We start from the raw sequence: 11,791 nt of genomic DNA, 5'->3' as shown, positions 1-11,791 counted from the left end.
TGTGTGTGTGTGTGTGTGTGTGTGTGTGTGTGTGTGTGTGTGTGTGTGTGTGTTACACAATGAAACTGTGTGTATTCTCCCAACACAACTCCACATGGTGTTAATCAATTATCTGTGTGCTGGTTCCACATATTTAACATATAAATCTGTCCAGAGTTGTTGACTCATAATTCACAGTTTAATACATGTAGAATAATCATGTAGTTAAAACTATTTGTTGTGTATTTTTACATGTATATAAACACATACTTTAAATACATGCTGCAGTAAAGCAGGCCACATTGTGACGTGGCAGCCGCGCCTCAGACCCTGAATCCTTATCAGCATCACAGGTGTTAACATACCTTGACCTTTGACCTTTACAGCGAGTTTCATATTTGTTTTTCCAGTATGTTTATTCTGTATCAGACTAAACAGAAGTCACCTTGACCAGTTTGCTGCACCACAATATATCCTTACTAGGGTGTGTGTTTCTGACGACTATTATGAGACACTTTATATCACAGTGTTAAAAATATGAAATGTTGCTTTGACGAGTGTCTGACTTCTATCTTCCCCAGATTCAGACTCCTCCTGTTCCTCGTTCTTATTGAACATCTGCCAGGATCAGACCTTTTCTCACTGATTAAAACCAATTTCACACTTCACAACCTACAAACCAGTGAAATCTCTGCCAGATCTGAGCGAGAGATTATTCCACTCATGTCTCTCACAAGCAGAATATTCAGAGTCACCACTGATCTGTTGGATTCCTGCTTCACTGGACATTTGTCATTCCACAACAACCAGTCTGGCTTCCTTCTCAGCAGCATCTGGGAGGTTTGTTCTGCTTGAGAAGCTTTTTCAGAATAGAGGAAGAGTTTGCACGGAGTCGTCCGCCCCTGTGTGTACGTGTTCAGGTTTTAGGTTGTGTTGGAGCTAAATGTTTGAAATCACACAAAAAATATGAATAATATAACAAAAAATAATATAAATGATTTCAATCTCATTGTTTTGTTAAAAGTTAAAATCCTTTGACATCTTTTCTGGAACTGGATCATGTGACATGTGACATGTGACTGATGCAACTTCCGTGAATAAACAAAGCTGTCAGTAAAGAGTGAGACTCTCAGGTGGCACAGACAGGAGCTCTCACTCTGCTAGTTGTAGTTTCTTACCTTAAAAGGTTCAGTGTGAATGATTTGAGATGAAACGAAACTCAGAAATTTATTATAAAATAATCCTGGTGATGTTTGTGATGTAATGTGAAGTGATTGAAGTCTGCTGCTCGTTGGTGGTTCATCACTTTTAGTTGTTTTCACTATTTGCACGTGTTTCTTCTATTTGCTTGTGTTTCACATGTGCAGTGTTTCACTTGAGAATAAAAATCTGCTCTGTTTTCCTGAATTAACAAGATACATTTCTCGTTAATTCAAAAAAAGTGAATATAATGCACTTCTTTACTTCGGCCACCGTAGTTTATCATTTGATTTTGACACAAAATGGCAACTGAGTCTCGAAGTCCTCACAGCATCTTCTCTCCATAGACGATCTTTGGTGTTCAATAACTACTACGCATGCGCACACGAATACGTTTCCTGGCCGCGTGTCACGTGCGGTGTGAGCCAATCAGGAGCGGCCACCGTGTTTGGAAACAACAGCTGAGGACCCGTATGACGGAGAGAAGCGGACACACACACACACACACACACAGAATCTACACAACTTTCCACACAACTTTCCACACGCACGTCGTCTCCGTCGCGTCTCTTCTTCGGCCGCTTCTCTCTGTTTTCACGTTAGCATCGCATCGCCCAGCGCGAGACTTCCGCCTCAACATGGACGCGGAGGATTCCGGACCAGAGACGATCAGCGTCCTGATAAAGACCCCGAACCAGGTCCGGGAGGACCACATCCTGGAGGACGTGCAGCTGGACTGGACCGTGCGGGAGCTGAAGACGCGTCTGTCCGCCGTGTACGCCACCAGGCCGGTGAGCTAGCTGCCCCGCTAGCATGCTAACGTTAGCCAGTTGTTCACATCTGTCCGTGTGTGTGTGTGTGTGTGTGTGTGTGTGTGTGTGTGTGTGTGTGTGTGTGTGTGTGTGTGTGTGTGTGTGTGTGTGTGTGTGTGTGTGTGTGTGTGTGTGTGTGTGTGTGCTGTTTACATCATGTTGTCACAGATACAGTAAGTGGTGTGACAGTGTGTGTTTGTCTCTATTGTTGGATTCATGGTTAAAGTCATGAATTCAGACTCTGAACTTCTATTTAAATCCTCTTGTGTGTTTTTAAAAACCTCCTCTGAGGCTCTGACTTGAGTCTGAATGAAGAAACTATCAGTTTATCATCTATTGAATCAATAGCAACATAACAAATGTCCAGCAGATGTTTAACATAACAGCTGAACATAGTTTGATCACAGTGAAGAGTTGAACTGCTCGGAAAGAAAAGTTTAAAAATCACAATCTTCATTCAGTTTTCTCTTCCGTTGTCTGTTTTTATAACTATGTTCTGTTTGTTGTGTAGTGACTGTGATATATGTGGAAACCCCCTCGAGAACAAGATGGTTTATCTCAAAAAGTTTCATTAAACTACACATTTGAACTCCAGGTATTGTAATAACTGAGGATATCAACTTATAAGAAACATTGAGATAATGTTTGCCTATTAGAACAATCCACATTTTTACCAAACGTGGTATTATAACAACGACAATAATACTAAAAGTTATTTGAACAAGTTGCTTTAGAAGAAGGCGTCTTCACTGGGTGTGTTCCGATGGGACCCGGCTCCAGACGACACCTTGTGATTCACCAGCTTCTTAAAGTAAAGTTAATGATCAGTGATCGAGTGTCGCTTCATGTGAAACGTGGCCATGTGCTTCTACTGGGACGAGTCAGCACTTCTAAAATCAACAGGATATTCTGCAGCATCGAGATCAAAGACACAAAGACACACGTTTCTTAATGAGTAAGTTAATACATCAAAAAAGCAAAGCAGGTGTTTAATATTAGAACTCGGTTAAGTCTCTTTCTCACTTGATCTTCATCTAATTCAGTTTGAATTGATACTGGTTGAAGTTAACAACCTTCTGTTGTGTGTAGAGCAGCGGAACAGCGACACGTAGTCAGTCACGGCCAGAGAGCAAACGTTATTATATACGTCACATTTATATATTATTCTTTAATAATTCTTTCATAAACTTCTTTTCTGCACTTTGTCACTTTCTTGAATCTGTCTTATGTGAATAACTTGTTTAGCTACTTTACTTTTAACGTATTTGCATCGACAGCTGCTCTGAAACCAGCTTCGGTTTAAGACTTTTGTCATGAAACTCCACTTCCCTGTCTCTTCCCTGAGTTCTCCACTCGGCAGCAGAGTTGGTCAAACTGTCGCTGGGAAAACGTTCTCAAGGCCGTTGAAACATGACCCAAGTCAAACAGCTGACCCTGTGTCTGTCTGCTTCCCTCCAGGCGGTGACCGACCAGAGGCTGATCTACTCTGGTAAACTGCTCCCAGACCATCTACACATCAGAGACATCTTCAGACAGGTTGGTGCCAGACTGGGTTTATCTTAAAAGGTTTTACAGGTTTTACAGGTTTTACCAGAACAAACTGCAAAAATAGTTTTTTTCAGGATTAAAGAAAAACCTTTGCTGTAAAGCTCCATTTGATAAATGAAGTGGGTAAATAATAAAGACATCAACAGTAATAACAATAGGACAAAGTAGACTGTGGTTAGCTTTAACTGGGTTTATCTCATAAACTGGGAATTGAGAGGATGTGCTTTCACGTACTGGCAGCAAACTGTATCTGGGCTCATCCCTCCAGCCTGTGGCGCATAACAAACGATCACAGAGGATGTGTGAGTCTTGTTGTGTTTCATCAAAGCAGCGCGGTGTAAGATTTCACGTGTGGTTTTTTTTTGTGTGTGTGGTTCCCAGTAGAGGTTCATGTTGCTGGAGATGAGGATGATTTTCATTCTGTCAGACGAGTCCAGATCCATAAAGAGGATCAGTCTGTGGTTCTGTGGCCCATGATGTGTAAAACAGTCTGTAGAGGGAGAACTGTCAGAAAACTGAGACCAGACTCACATTCAAACTATTTGATCGGATTGAGGAGTCGTCCACCGATTTAAGATAAATGACCAAAGACATTTGTTTCTCAGTCTGATCTGTAATCTGTCATTGTGAGAATGAAGGACACACAATCCATTTTTCTGCTGTATTCTCACATGGACTCACTCAGACATTCTCTGGATTTTTCACTTAGCGGCTGCAGGCAAAGTTCCTGAAAATGTCCAGAGCAACTGACTCTGAAATCGTCTAATGAGACATGTATCACTTCTCTCTCAGACGGACTCCACTCCAGCTCTGCACCTTGTGTGTGCTTTCAGGAATCCACCTCAGGAACCACTGGGACCTAAGGTGAGAACTGATCTTTACTCATATTACACTTTCTTCATAAAGTCCTTTTTGTCCTTGAAAATGTCTCAAATTTTGAGAAAAGACGAGATATTGTGGATTGAGGCAAGAAGTCAGTGTCAAGCACAACAGAGCAGCCTTCAAACCAAGGTGCCTGTTTGTTGGGGGGATAACTGCAACTGGCTGAGTAGAAAATCTGATGTGTTTCTATTAACTGGAGCTGATTTAATGTTGCTGGTGTTGGTCAGATTAAAGTCAACTCTCTTCCTTCAGAGCTCCTTTAGAAAAGACGAGTGTATGAAAGCGATGTTCCCGGCTGCAGGTTTGGTTGAGAGACTCACAGCTGCACCTCATTTCCATCGGAGCGTGGAGGGGAAATGTGTTTCACTTCAGCTGTCGTCCTTCAGATCTGAGCTGAAGCTTCAAGATCAAAAGTGCAGCTAAAGATAAACTCACTTTAGTTTCACTCCACTTTCGAGTGTTCTGCTCGAGCTCGCTCTGCAAAGCCTCCAGGTGGCTGTACACGCTGAGGCGTAAACAACACAACTGCACACGTCACACATTCATTTGACAGACGAGTTCAAACTCCTCTTTTTCCTGACAGAGCACGGAGACAGAACAGGCCCCCCCCTCCAGCCCAGGACGTGCAGCAGCTTCATCGAGCCCCAGCAGCTCCTCCACAGGCCAGACTCCGAGCTCAGCCGAGCTGAGGCAGAGGAGACCGACTACAGCTGCTGCCGCTCCGGCGTCTCCACCGGGGAGTCCAGCATGGCCGCCTGCTGCAATGTACGCAAAGGAAGAACTTCTTTATCTGTCTCAAGTGTTTTTACAGCTTCAGGACGAGAGCAGAGGTCAGGATACGAGTTCAGGGCATTGACAGAAATCACCTGTCACCTAGAGAAGGAGATTAACTGGAAGTCACCGATACGAAGATGTGTCAGTGCTCAGATCTTCAGATTTGATTACAAGCAAACTTATACAAAACAGTTCACATGTCGTCAGCGTTGTTATCATTTCTACTGACTGTTACATCTCAGAATCATCTGTCAAATTTAACTCAAGTCAGGTCAGATTTCTATTTATTTTTAACAGCACATTGTTCATTTTACAAGTTTATTGCTCCTACGCAGATTTTTAAATTGCTTACACTTCATATTTCAGTAAAAGCCTCAACAGATATTATAATCTCTCTCTCTCTGATGTTTCCGCTGCAGGCCGGGAGCGCCACAAATGACCCAGCCGACGTTCCCCACCTACTCCCTGTACAGCCCCCAGCAGCTGCTGTGGCTCCAGCACGTCTACGCTCGGCAGTACTACATGCAGTAGTGAGTTTTTATTCATTTCAGTTCCTTCTGTCTTACAGTCGCTCATTGGGTTCTGTCACATGACTCCGTTTGTCTCCTTTTCCACCAACAGCCACGCAGCGTTGGTGGCGGCGGGCTCCGCCCCCTCTCCCCCGGCTTCAGTCACTGGCCAGTTCCCTCCAGTCCCTGCCCACCAAGTACCTGTTCCCGCCCCCTTAGCCAATCAGAACCCCATCGACAACCTGCCGGCAAATCAGAACGCGGCACAGGACGGCGCTTTCATCAACCCGGGGGAGGCCAACCAGAACATGCGGATGAACGCACAGGGCGGGGCTGTGATGGAGGACGAGGACGCCATAGAACGTGACTGGCTGGACTGGCTGTACTCGGCAGCGAGGTTCTGCGTCCTGCTCATGATCGTGTACTTCAACTCCAACCTGAGCCGCTTTCTGATGGTGGCGAGCACGCTCCTCCTCATGTACCTGTAAGTACAGTCCGCCCACAGGTTTAACCACCGTGAACCAATACATGACGGCCACGTGCACAACGGGGGGGTAGGGCCAAGTGTTAGGGAGGGAAGTGGGACGGGGCCTTAAGATCCAACTGTCAAACCTGCACTGCTGCTGGTTCTGAGATTTGTTTAATGCTCTAAACCTTGGAATAGAAACGGTTTTCTATCTACTAAGCTTCTACTGAGATATCATTTATTAGCACATCGTCAATAGTTCTAAAATTGTGTTGCAAATTTAAAGAACACAAAATTGTGACATGCTTGTTCTTTAAAGTTTGGTAAATGAGACGGATCCCTCACACGTGTCTCTCTCCACATTAATCATTTAAAGGAAAGCAAAGGTCCTAAAGGAGACCGGGGAGTTTGAGTCCACCACAGCTCATCTGCATGCGATCGTAAAAACAACACTACACTAGAAAGAGGAGAGTGATAAGAGGAGAGTGTTCCTTGGCGTCACTCAATGGACAAAGTAGCCGATGAGTCGACCGAGCCTTTTAAAACCTGTTAGACCAGAGCTGCACATTAGAGCAAACACTGCAGGTGCATTGTGGACACATCACCTGTCACAGTTTATCAAAGGAGGCTGTTAAACTGTAGCGGGGTTTAAGTTGTGGATGCTTCACTTATATTTAGTATTTAGAAAGAAGGAACAGACAAAACCACAGACAACACAATCTGATCATGAGAGAAAACACAGGTTTACAAATGAAAACAAGACGCTGGGAGTTTCCACCAAGGACGTTGAACCAGAGTTAAATATAAAGCTGATTTGCATCTGCGGTCCCTCGGCAGGAAGACACAGAAAACAATACAACAATAGACAGAACGCAACTGACTCATTTTACAAACAGTAAAATAATAACCACATATTAAAACATTGTAAAAAAATATATGTGACATCTATGAAAACGTTTCCAATGATCACATGACAGATTTGTCTTGAGCCGTGCTTTAAGTGTTGTTTTAAAAATACTGAAGTTTGTGTAGAGTCTGGAACGGGGGGGGGGAACTGAGCTCCATTTAGTTTCAACCTAATGGTTCGACGATGGGGCCTCCTCGTTCTTCTTTATTAAGAATGTTCACATATTGTTGGTAGACGGTGTTTAATGGTTTTTCACCTGTCTGGACCAGTCTGTGGTCTGGACCCAGCTCGTTGCACAGTGAGATCAGTGCAAGAACTGATTCTGTGCTTTTCTGCTTCAGTTGAAACAATAAGTATTTTCTTCCTTCTGAATATTCAGCTTTGAGGCGCCTTTTTAATTATTAGCGACTGGAAATATAAAAATCAAACAGTCTGTTCTCTTTACTGGTGAATAAAAGCTGCTCGGTCTGGTTCAGGTTTCAGGCTGAAGTCAGTTAAAGTGTCTGTGTGAGTCCATCACAGATCCTGAAAGTAGTTTGTTCAACCGTCGTCACAGCTGCTTTGTTTGATGAAACCTCTGCTAAAGGTGGATGTGGTTACTCACTTCCTTTTAACTCCAGTTTCTTTATCAAAGTACAGTTTGTTCAGAGCTGCCACAGATTCAGAGTCTGTGTATTTTATTGTTTGTTTTCAAACAGGAAGTGTGGACTTCCCTGTGGAATCTAGAGAATGTTCCGCAGTTGCAGTTATGTGTGATGTGTAAACTTTCCAGGACGGACAGAAACTGAAACTCTTCTGGTTTTAAAGGTTCAAATGATTGACAACAGCATTTTAAATGATTCATCACAGAGGTCCCCCTGCTGGGAGTCCGACTGTGGACGTTACGCTCACATTATCTGTATTTAACCACCAGAGAACCTCATTCACTTAATTTCTTTTGTGTCTTTCTCGTCCACAGGCACACTGCAGGTTTGTTTCCCTTCAGACGACCACAGGTTCAAGAGCCCAACCCCCTGCAGCCCCCTGAGGTCCAGCACAACCAGCAGAACGAGGACAGGATCCCAAACCCCAATCCAGTAAGAAACTCAGATGATCAGATTATTACTTCTAATCCGCTTGTTAAACTCCTCGTCCTCGTATCTGAGTGGTTCAAGGCCTCTGCTTTGTTTGGGTGTCGTCTCTTCATCCATGTAATCACACACGTTCCCTTTAAATGCAGCAGATTACCACTGAGGCAGAGGAAACTAAATAAACAGCCACAGTCACTGATTGTTTTGGTGATAACGTGTCGTCCTGTGTCTTCAGGCGGTCGAACCGGCTGACGAACAAAGGGAGGAACCGGTGGCTGCAGCAGAAGGACCCGATGGACCAGGACCAATGGCGGCCGTGTTAGTTCCTCCGCACCGGGTGTCAGTCATATGGACGGCCTGGGTTTTCTTCAAAACCTTCTTCTCCTCCCTCGTACCCGAGGCTCCTCAGGGCGCGGCCAACTGACCGCCACCGAGCCGGAAAGACTGTTTATCTTGTGATTGGGAGACCGGGACCTGTGGAGACGTTTCTGAGACATTCAGGTGGAAGGATGAGGTCAAAGAAGAGCTGATGCAGAAAGAAACCCAACAGGGACGGAGACCTGCCAACCGAATCTTGGACGGAAGCTGAGAGTTAAACACCAGCAAAAGAAGAAGTGGTGCCAGGATCTTCCCAAAACTGTGGAAACAAAGAAAATCACCAGAGTAGAAACATCAGGCATCATCTGAGTAGTAATAAATCGTTCAGCTGGATCCCTGCTCTCCGTCTGCCCAAACATCAAGGCCTCGTAAATTCAGTTTAGATACCGGGGTGGACCAGTAGGTGGCAGCTGAGGCTAAAATATAAACCTCCTGTACTGTTGGACTAAATCATTCTTCCTGTGAGGACGTCTGTGAACGGGGACTCCTCCGGTTCCTTGGAATCTGAAATCAGTTTCCCTGATTTCAGATTTTTCTGCTCGGAGCCTGTGTTTGATTAAAGCTGTAAAAGTAAAAAAAAATTATGTTTTTCACTTTCAGACAATTTCAGCCTGTGGAAGTAAAAAGAGGCCAAAACTATTATGGACTGAATTCATACATTTAAAGTTTCAGTCAGAAATTTAAAGATTCAATTCAGTTTATCTTTTATCGTTATCTTTTATATATTTTGAATTCACACAGATGTTAAATATAGAAAAGTACAAATTTGAAACTACAAAAAACACAAACTTTCTTTGCTTCCAGCCACTGAAGCTCAAGTTGAACAACCTCCACTCAAACAGCAGCAGAACAAAACAAACCTCATGAACAAAGGTTTATGAAACATTTTTATCCTGATTCATGAAACCAAAAACTTCATTTTCTTTTAACAGTTTTATTTTGGGAGTTTTTCCATTTCCTAGTTTGACCAAATTCAAATTTCTGCCAAATCATTGGGAGCAATGTAAAATAGTGATGTTGGAGGAGTTATTGTAAAGTCTTGTAAATATTTGTACTCAAAGCACTTTACAACACGTATGTTATGCAAGCGTCTTTACTTTTATGATTAATCTTTCTTCACGTGAGGATCTCTAATATAAATGTGATGCCTACGGGAACTTTCTGCTGCTGAGAAAGTCTGAAATCAAATCAGTTTAAAGTAGAGATTTGTGCTATTTAAGTCACAGTAAATATCACAGTAGAACAAAAATTGAATTTATTTCAACTGCAGCCATTGTGCCTCCTTGTTAATATTTAGTTGTCGTTCATTTATTCAACATTCCACGTCATGAACTGAAAGCAGAGCTGTGAAGCTTCCCCACGTCACCGCGGCCTTTCACCGGCTTTAAGACTTTTTCACTGAGAAATGTCTCGGAACATATATCCTTAGCTGTCAATCGTTATGTTTCACCGTGTTTTTATATCATCAAATCACTAATTTAAAAACTGAACTTAACAGAAACGCGGACACTTGAACACGTAGGTGTCCCGTCCACTAACACGGAGGAGGCTGGGTTCATATACCCGAGCTTTGGGTTCACTTTGGGGAGTTGTCATGTCGTCTATTTTTGTCTATGCATGGCGGTTACAGGTCTTTACTCAAAACCTTAAAATTGTGATTTCATGCCTTTGTGTGACTTCAGTTTTAATCTGTCTGTTTCCCATTTATTCATATTTATGGTTTTTGACGATAATAAAGTGGGTTTTACTTTCTTTTTAACAACTTCACTACAAAGATGGTGGATGATCCTGTGTGGCTGTAAAGTCATTGACCTGAATCTGGAGTTTTAATGTTAAAACTCGACGATTTTCTCTTTTATTTGACGCTGTGATGTTTTCTTATGGATGGAAGCTGCAGAATGTGGAACACTTGGCAATAATGGATGCAATAAATGTTCTTGACTCCTCCCCCGTGCCGGTTTGTTTCAGTCTGGCTCCACGAGGACAACGTTCCTACACATGTCAGTGCAGAGGTTGTTGACCCGGTGTTTAAATGCAGGGACTCTGAAGGTGGCGTCACCCGGGGACACACTAATGTTACGACCTTGAATACACTCGGCTGACCTCACTACGAACACACGTTTGTTACAGCACATCCAGTCGACCTGTGTGAGGTTTATCTTTTTGTCTCCAGCTGATTCTGCTCCTCTGCCAGAGCAACGTGAAACGACTCCTCAGCTGCTAAATGTTCCTTTGTCAGTGGGAGGTTTGGTACCGAGTGGTTCTACTGGGTTTATCTGGGGTTGAGAACCAAGACGAGCTGAAGGGGCAACAATCATCTTCTAGTTCTGAATGACGAGGCGGTTTCAGTAACTTTAAGTAATTACTTCAGGGAGGTTTTTAAAAGTCTGTGATTGCAAAGAACCGTGACCACGTTCTTGAATTTCCCTTCAGACCCACTGATACATTTCCCCAGAGGTGAGAGTGCGACTGATGAACTGGGTTAATGGTGTTGTGTTGCTTCACAGACTCTGTGGGCGTCGGCTGCAGCTCCTCTTCCCCCTCCTCCTCTTCCTCCTCCTCCTCTTCCTCCTTCTCTTGTCGCAGAGCTTATAGAAACATCCCTCTGGCTTTTTGTCGAGGGGATCTGGGCGATGTTAACTTCTACAAAATCCCTGCAGCAGGATATTACAGACACATGCATGAACCCAGCATCGCCCCCCTGACCCGGCTCCAGGCCTGCAGGTTCAGAGCTGTAACAAACCAGGAGACACCAGCATGTTGTTGCAAAAACAGTGACTAGAACTCACTGGTCTGTGTCGTTGAGTTTGAGAACAAACCAGAGTCTCTCTGCTGGGACACTCACCTCTGAGCGACTCACCACCAGAGAGAGTTCATGTTGCACCGAGCCTCCGGATCCAGTTCCACTCGTTCAAAGAGCCTTTGTCCAGAGGAAGTTGGACCTGAAACATTCAGTGTTTCTCTTTGTGTAAAGGCTCATTGGTAGAGGATCTATATTCTGGTTGTTAGAACTGTTTTCATAAAACCTGCTGTGTAAGAAATCCACCTCATTTATTTCAACACACAGAGAATCTGAACAAGATAATTGTGATTTTCACCAAACGTAGTGTGAATATCAATCAGGAGTTCATCTCCATGTGAGCTGAAGCTGATCGGTGAAAGGTCAAGATCAAGGTCAGATATCTCAGCCAATAAGAGAAGATTTCTTTGGCACAAATGTTCACCTGGACTCACGGATTAACTGATAGGGTTTAAGGGGTCAAAGG

General features: G+C 43.6%; 1 protein-coding gene across 2 annotated transcripts; it reads left to right on the top strand.

The window, feature by feature from the left end:
• Nucleotides 1-1,602: 1,602 nt before the first annotated feature.
• On the top strand, nt 1,603-10,470 carry herpud1 (homocysteine-inducible, endoplasmic reticulum stress-inducible, ubiquitin-like domain member 1). 2 transcript variants are annotated; one of them, XM_034587775.1, is made up of 9 exons: nt 1,608-1,970; nt 3,450-3,527; nt 4,332-4,403; nt 5,005-5,025; nt 5,056-5,186; nt 5,615-5,725; nt 5,817-6,188; nt 8,036-8,153; nt 8,383-9,305. In XM_034587775.1, exons 1-9 carry the CDS (start codon nt 1,653-1,655, stop codon nt 8,569-8,571), a joined length of 1,410 nt encoding a protein of 469 aa, XP_034443666.1. In that variant the 5' UTR covers nt 1,608-1,652; the 3' UTR covers nt 8,572-9,305. The 2 variants fall into 2 exon arrangements, with proteins under 2 accessions (XP_034443667.1, XP_034443666.1); XM_034587776.1 differs by having other exon boundaries at nt 1,603-1,970; nt 5,005-5,186; nt 8,383-10,470.
• The last annotated feature ends 1,321 nt before the right edge of the window (nt 10,471-11,791 follow it).

Source organism: Hippoglossus hippoglossus, chromosome 6 (assembly GCF_009819705.1).
Source record: "Hippoglossus hippoglossus isolate fHipHip1 chromosome 6, fHipHip1.pri, whole genome shotgun sequence".
NCBI lineage: Eukaryota > Metazoa > Chordata > Actinopteri > Pleuronectiformes > Pleuronectidae > Hippoglossus > Hippoglossus hippoglossus.
This window is presented reverse-complemented; position numbering and strand designations above follow the sequence as displayed.

Excerpts from the sequence above, each read along its gene's own strand:
- herpud1 (XM_034587776.1), top strand. The coding sequence starts at position 1,653 with ATGACGGAGAGAAGCGGACACACACACACACACACACACAGAATCTAC. Across the intron at positions 4,404-5,004 it reads AGGAACCACTGGGACCTAAG|AGCACGGAGACAGAACAGGC; the intron begins GTGAGAACTGAT and ends TTTTCCTGACAG. Across the intron at positions 5,726-5,816 it reads CGGCAGTACTACATGCAGTA|CCACGCAGCGTTGGTGGCGG; the intron begins GTGAGTTTTTAT and ends TTCCACCAACAG.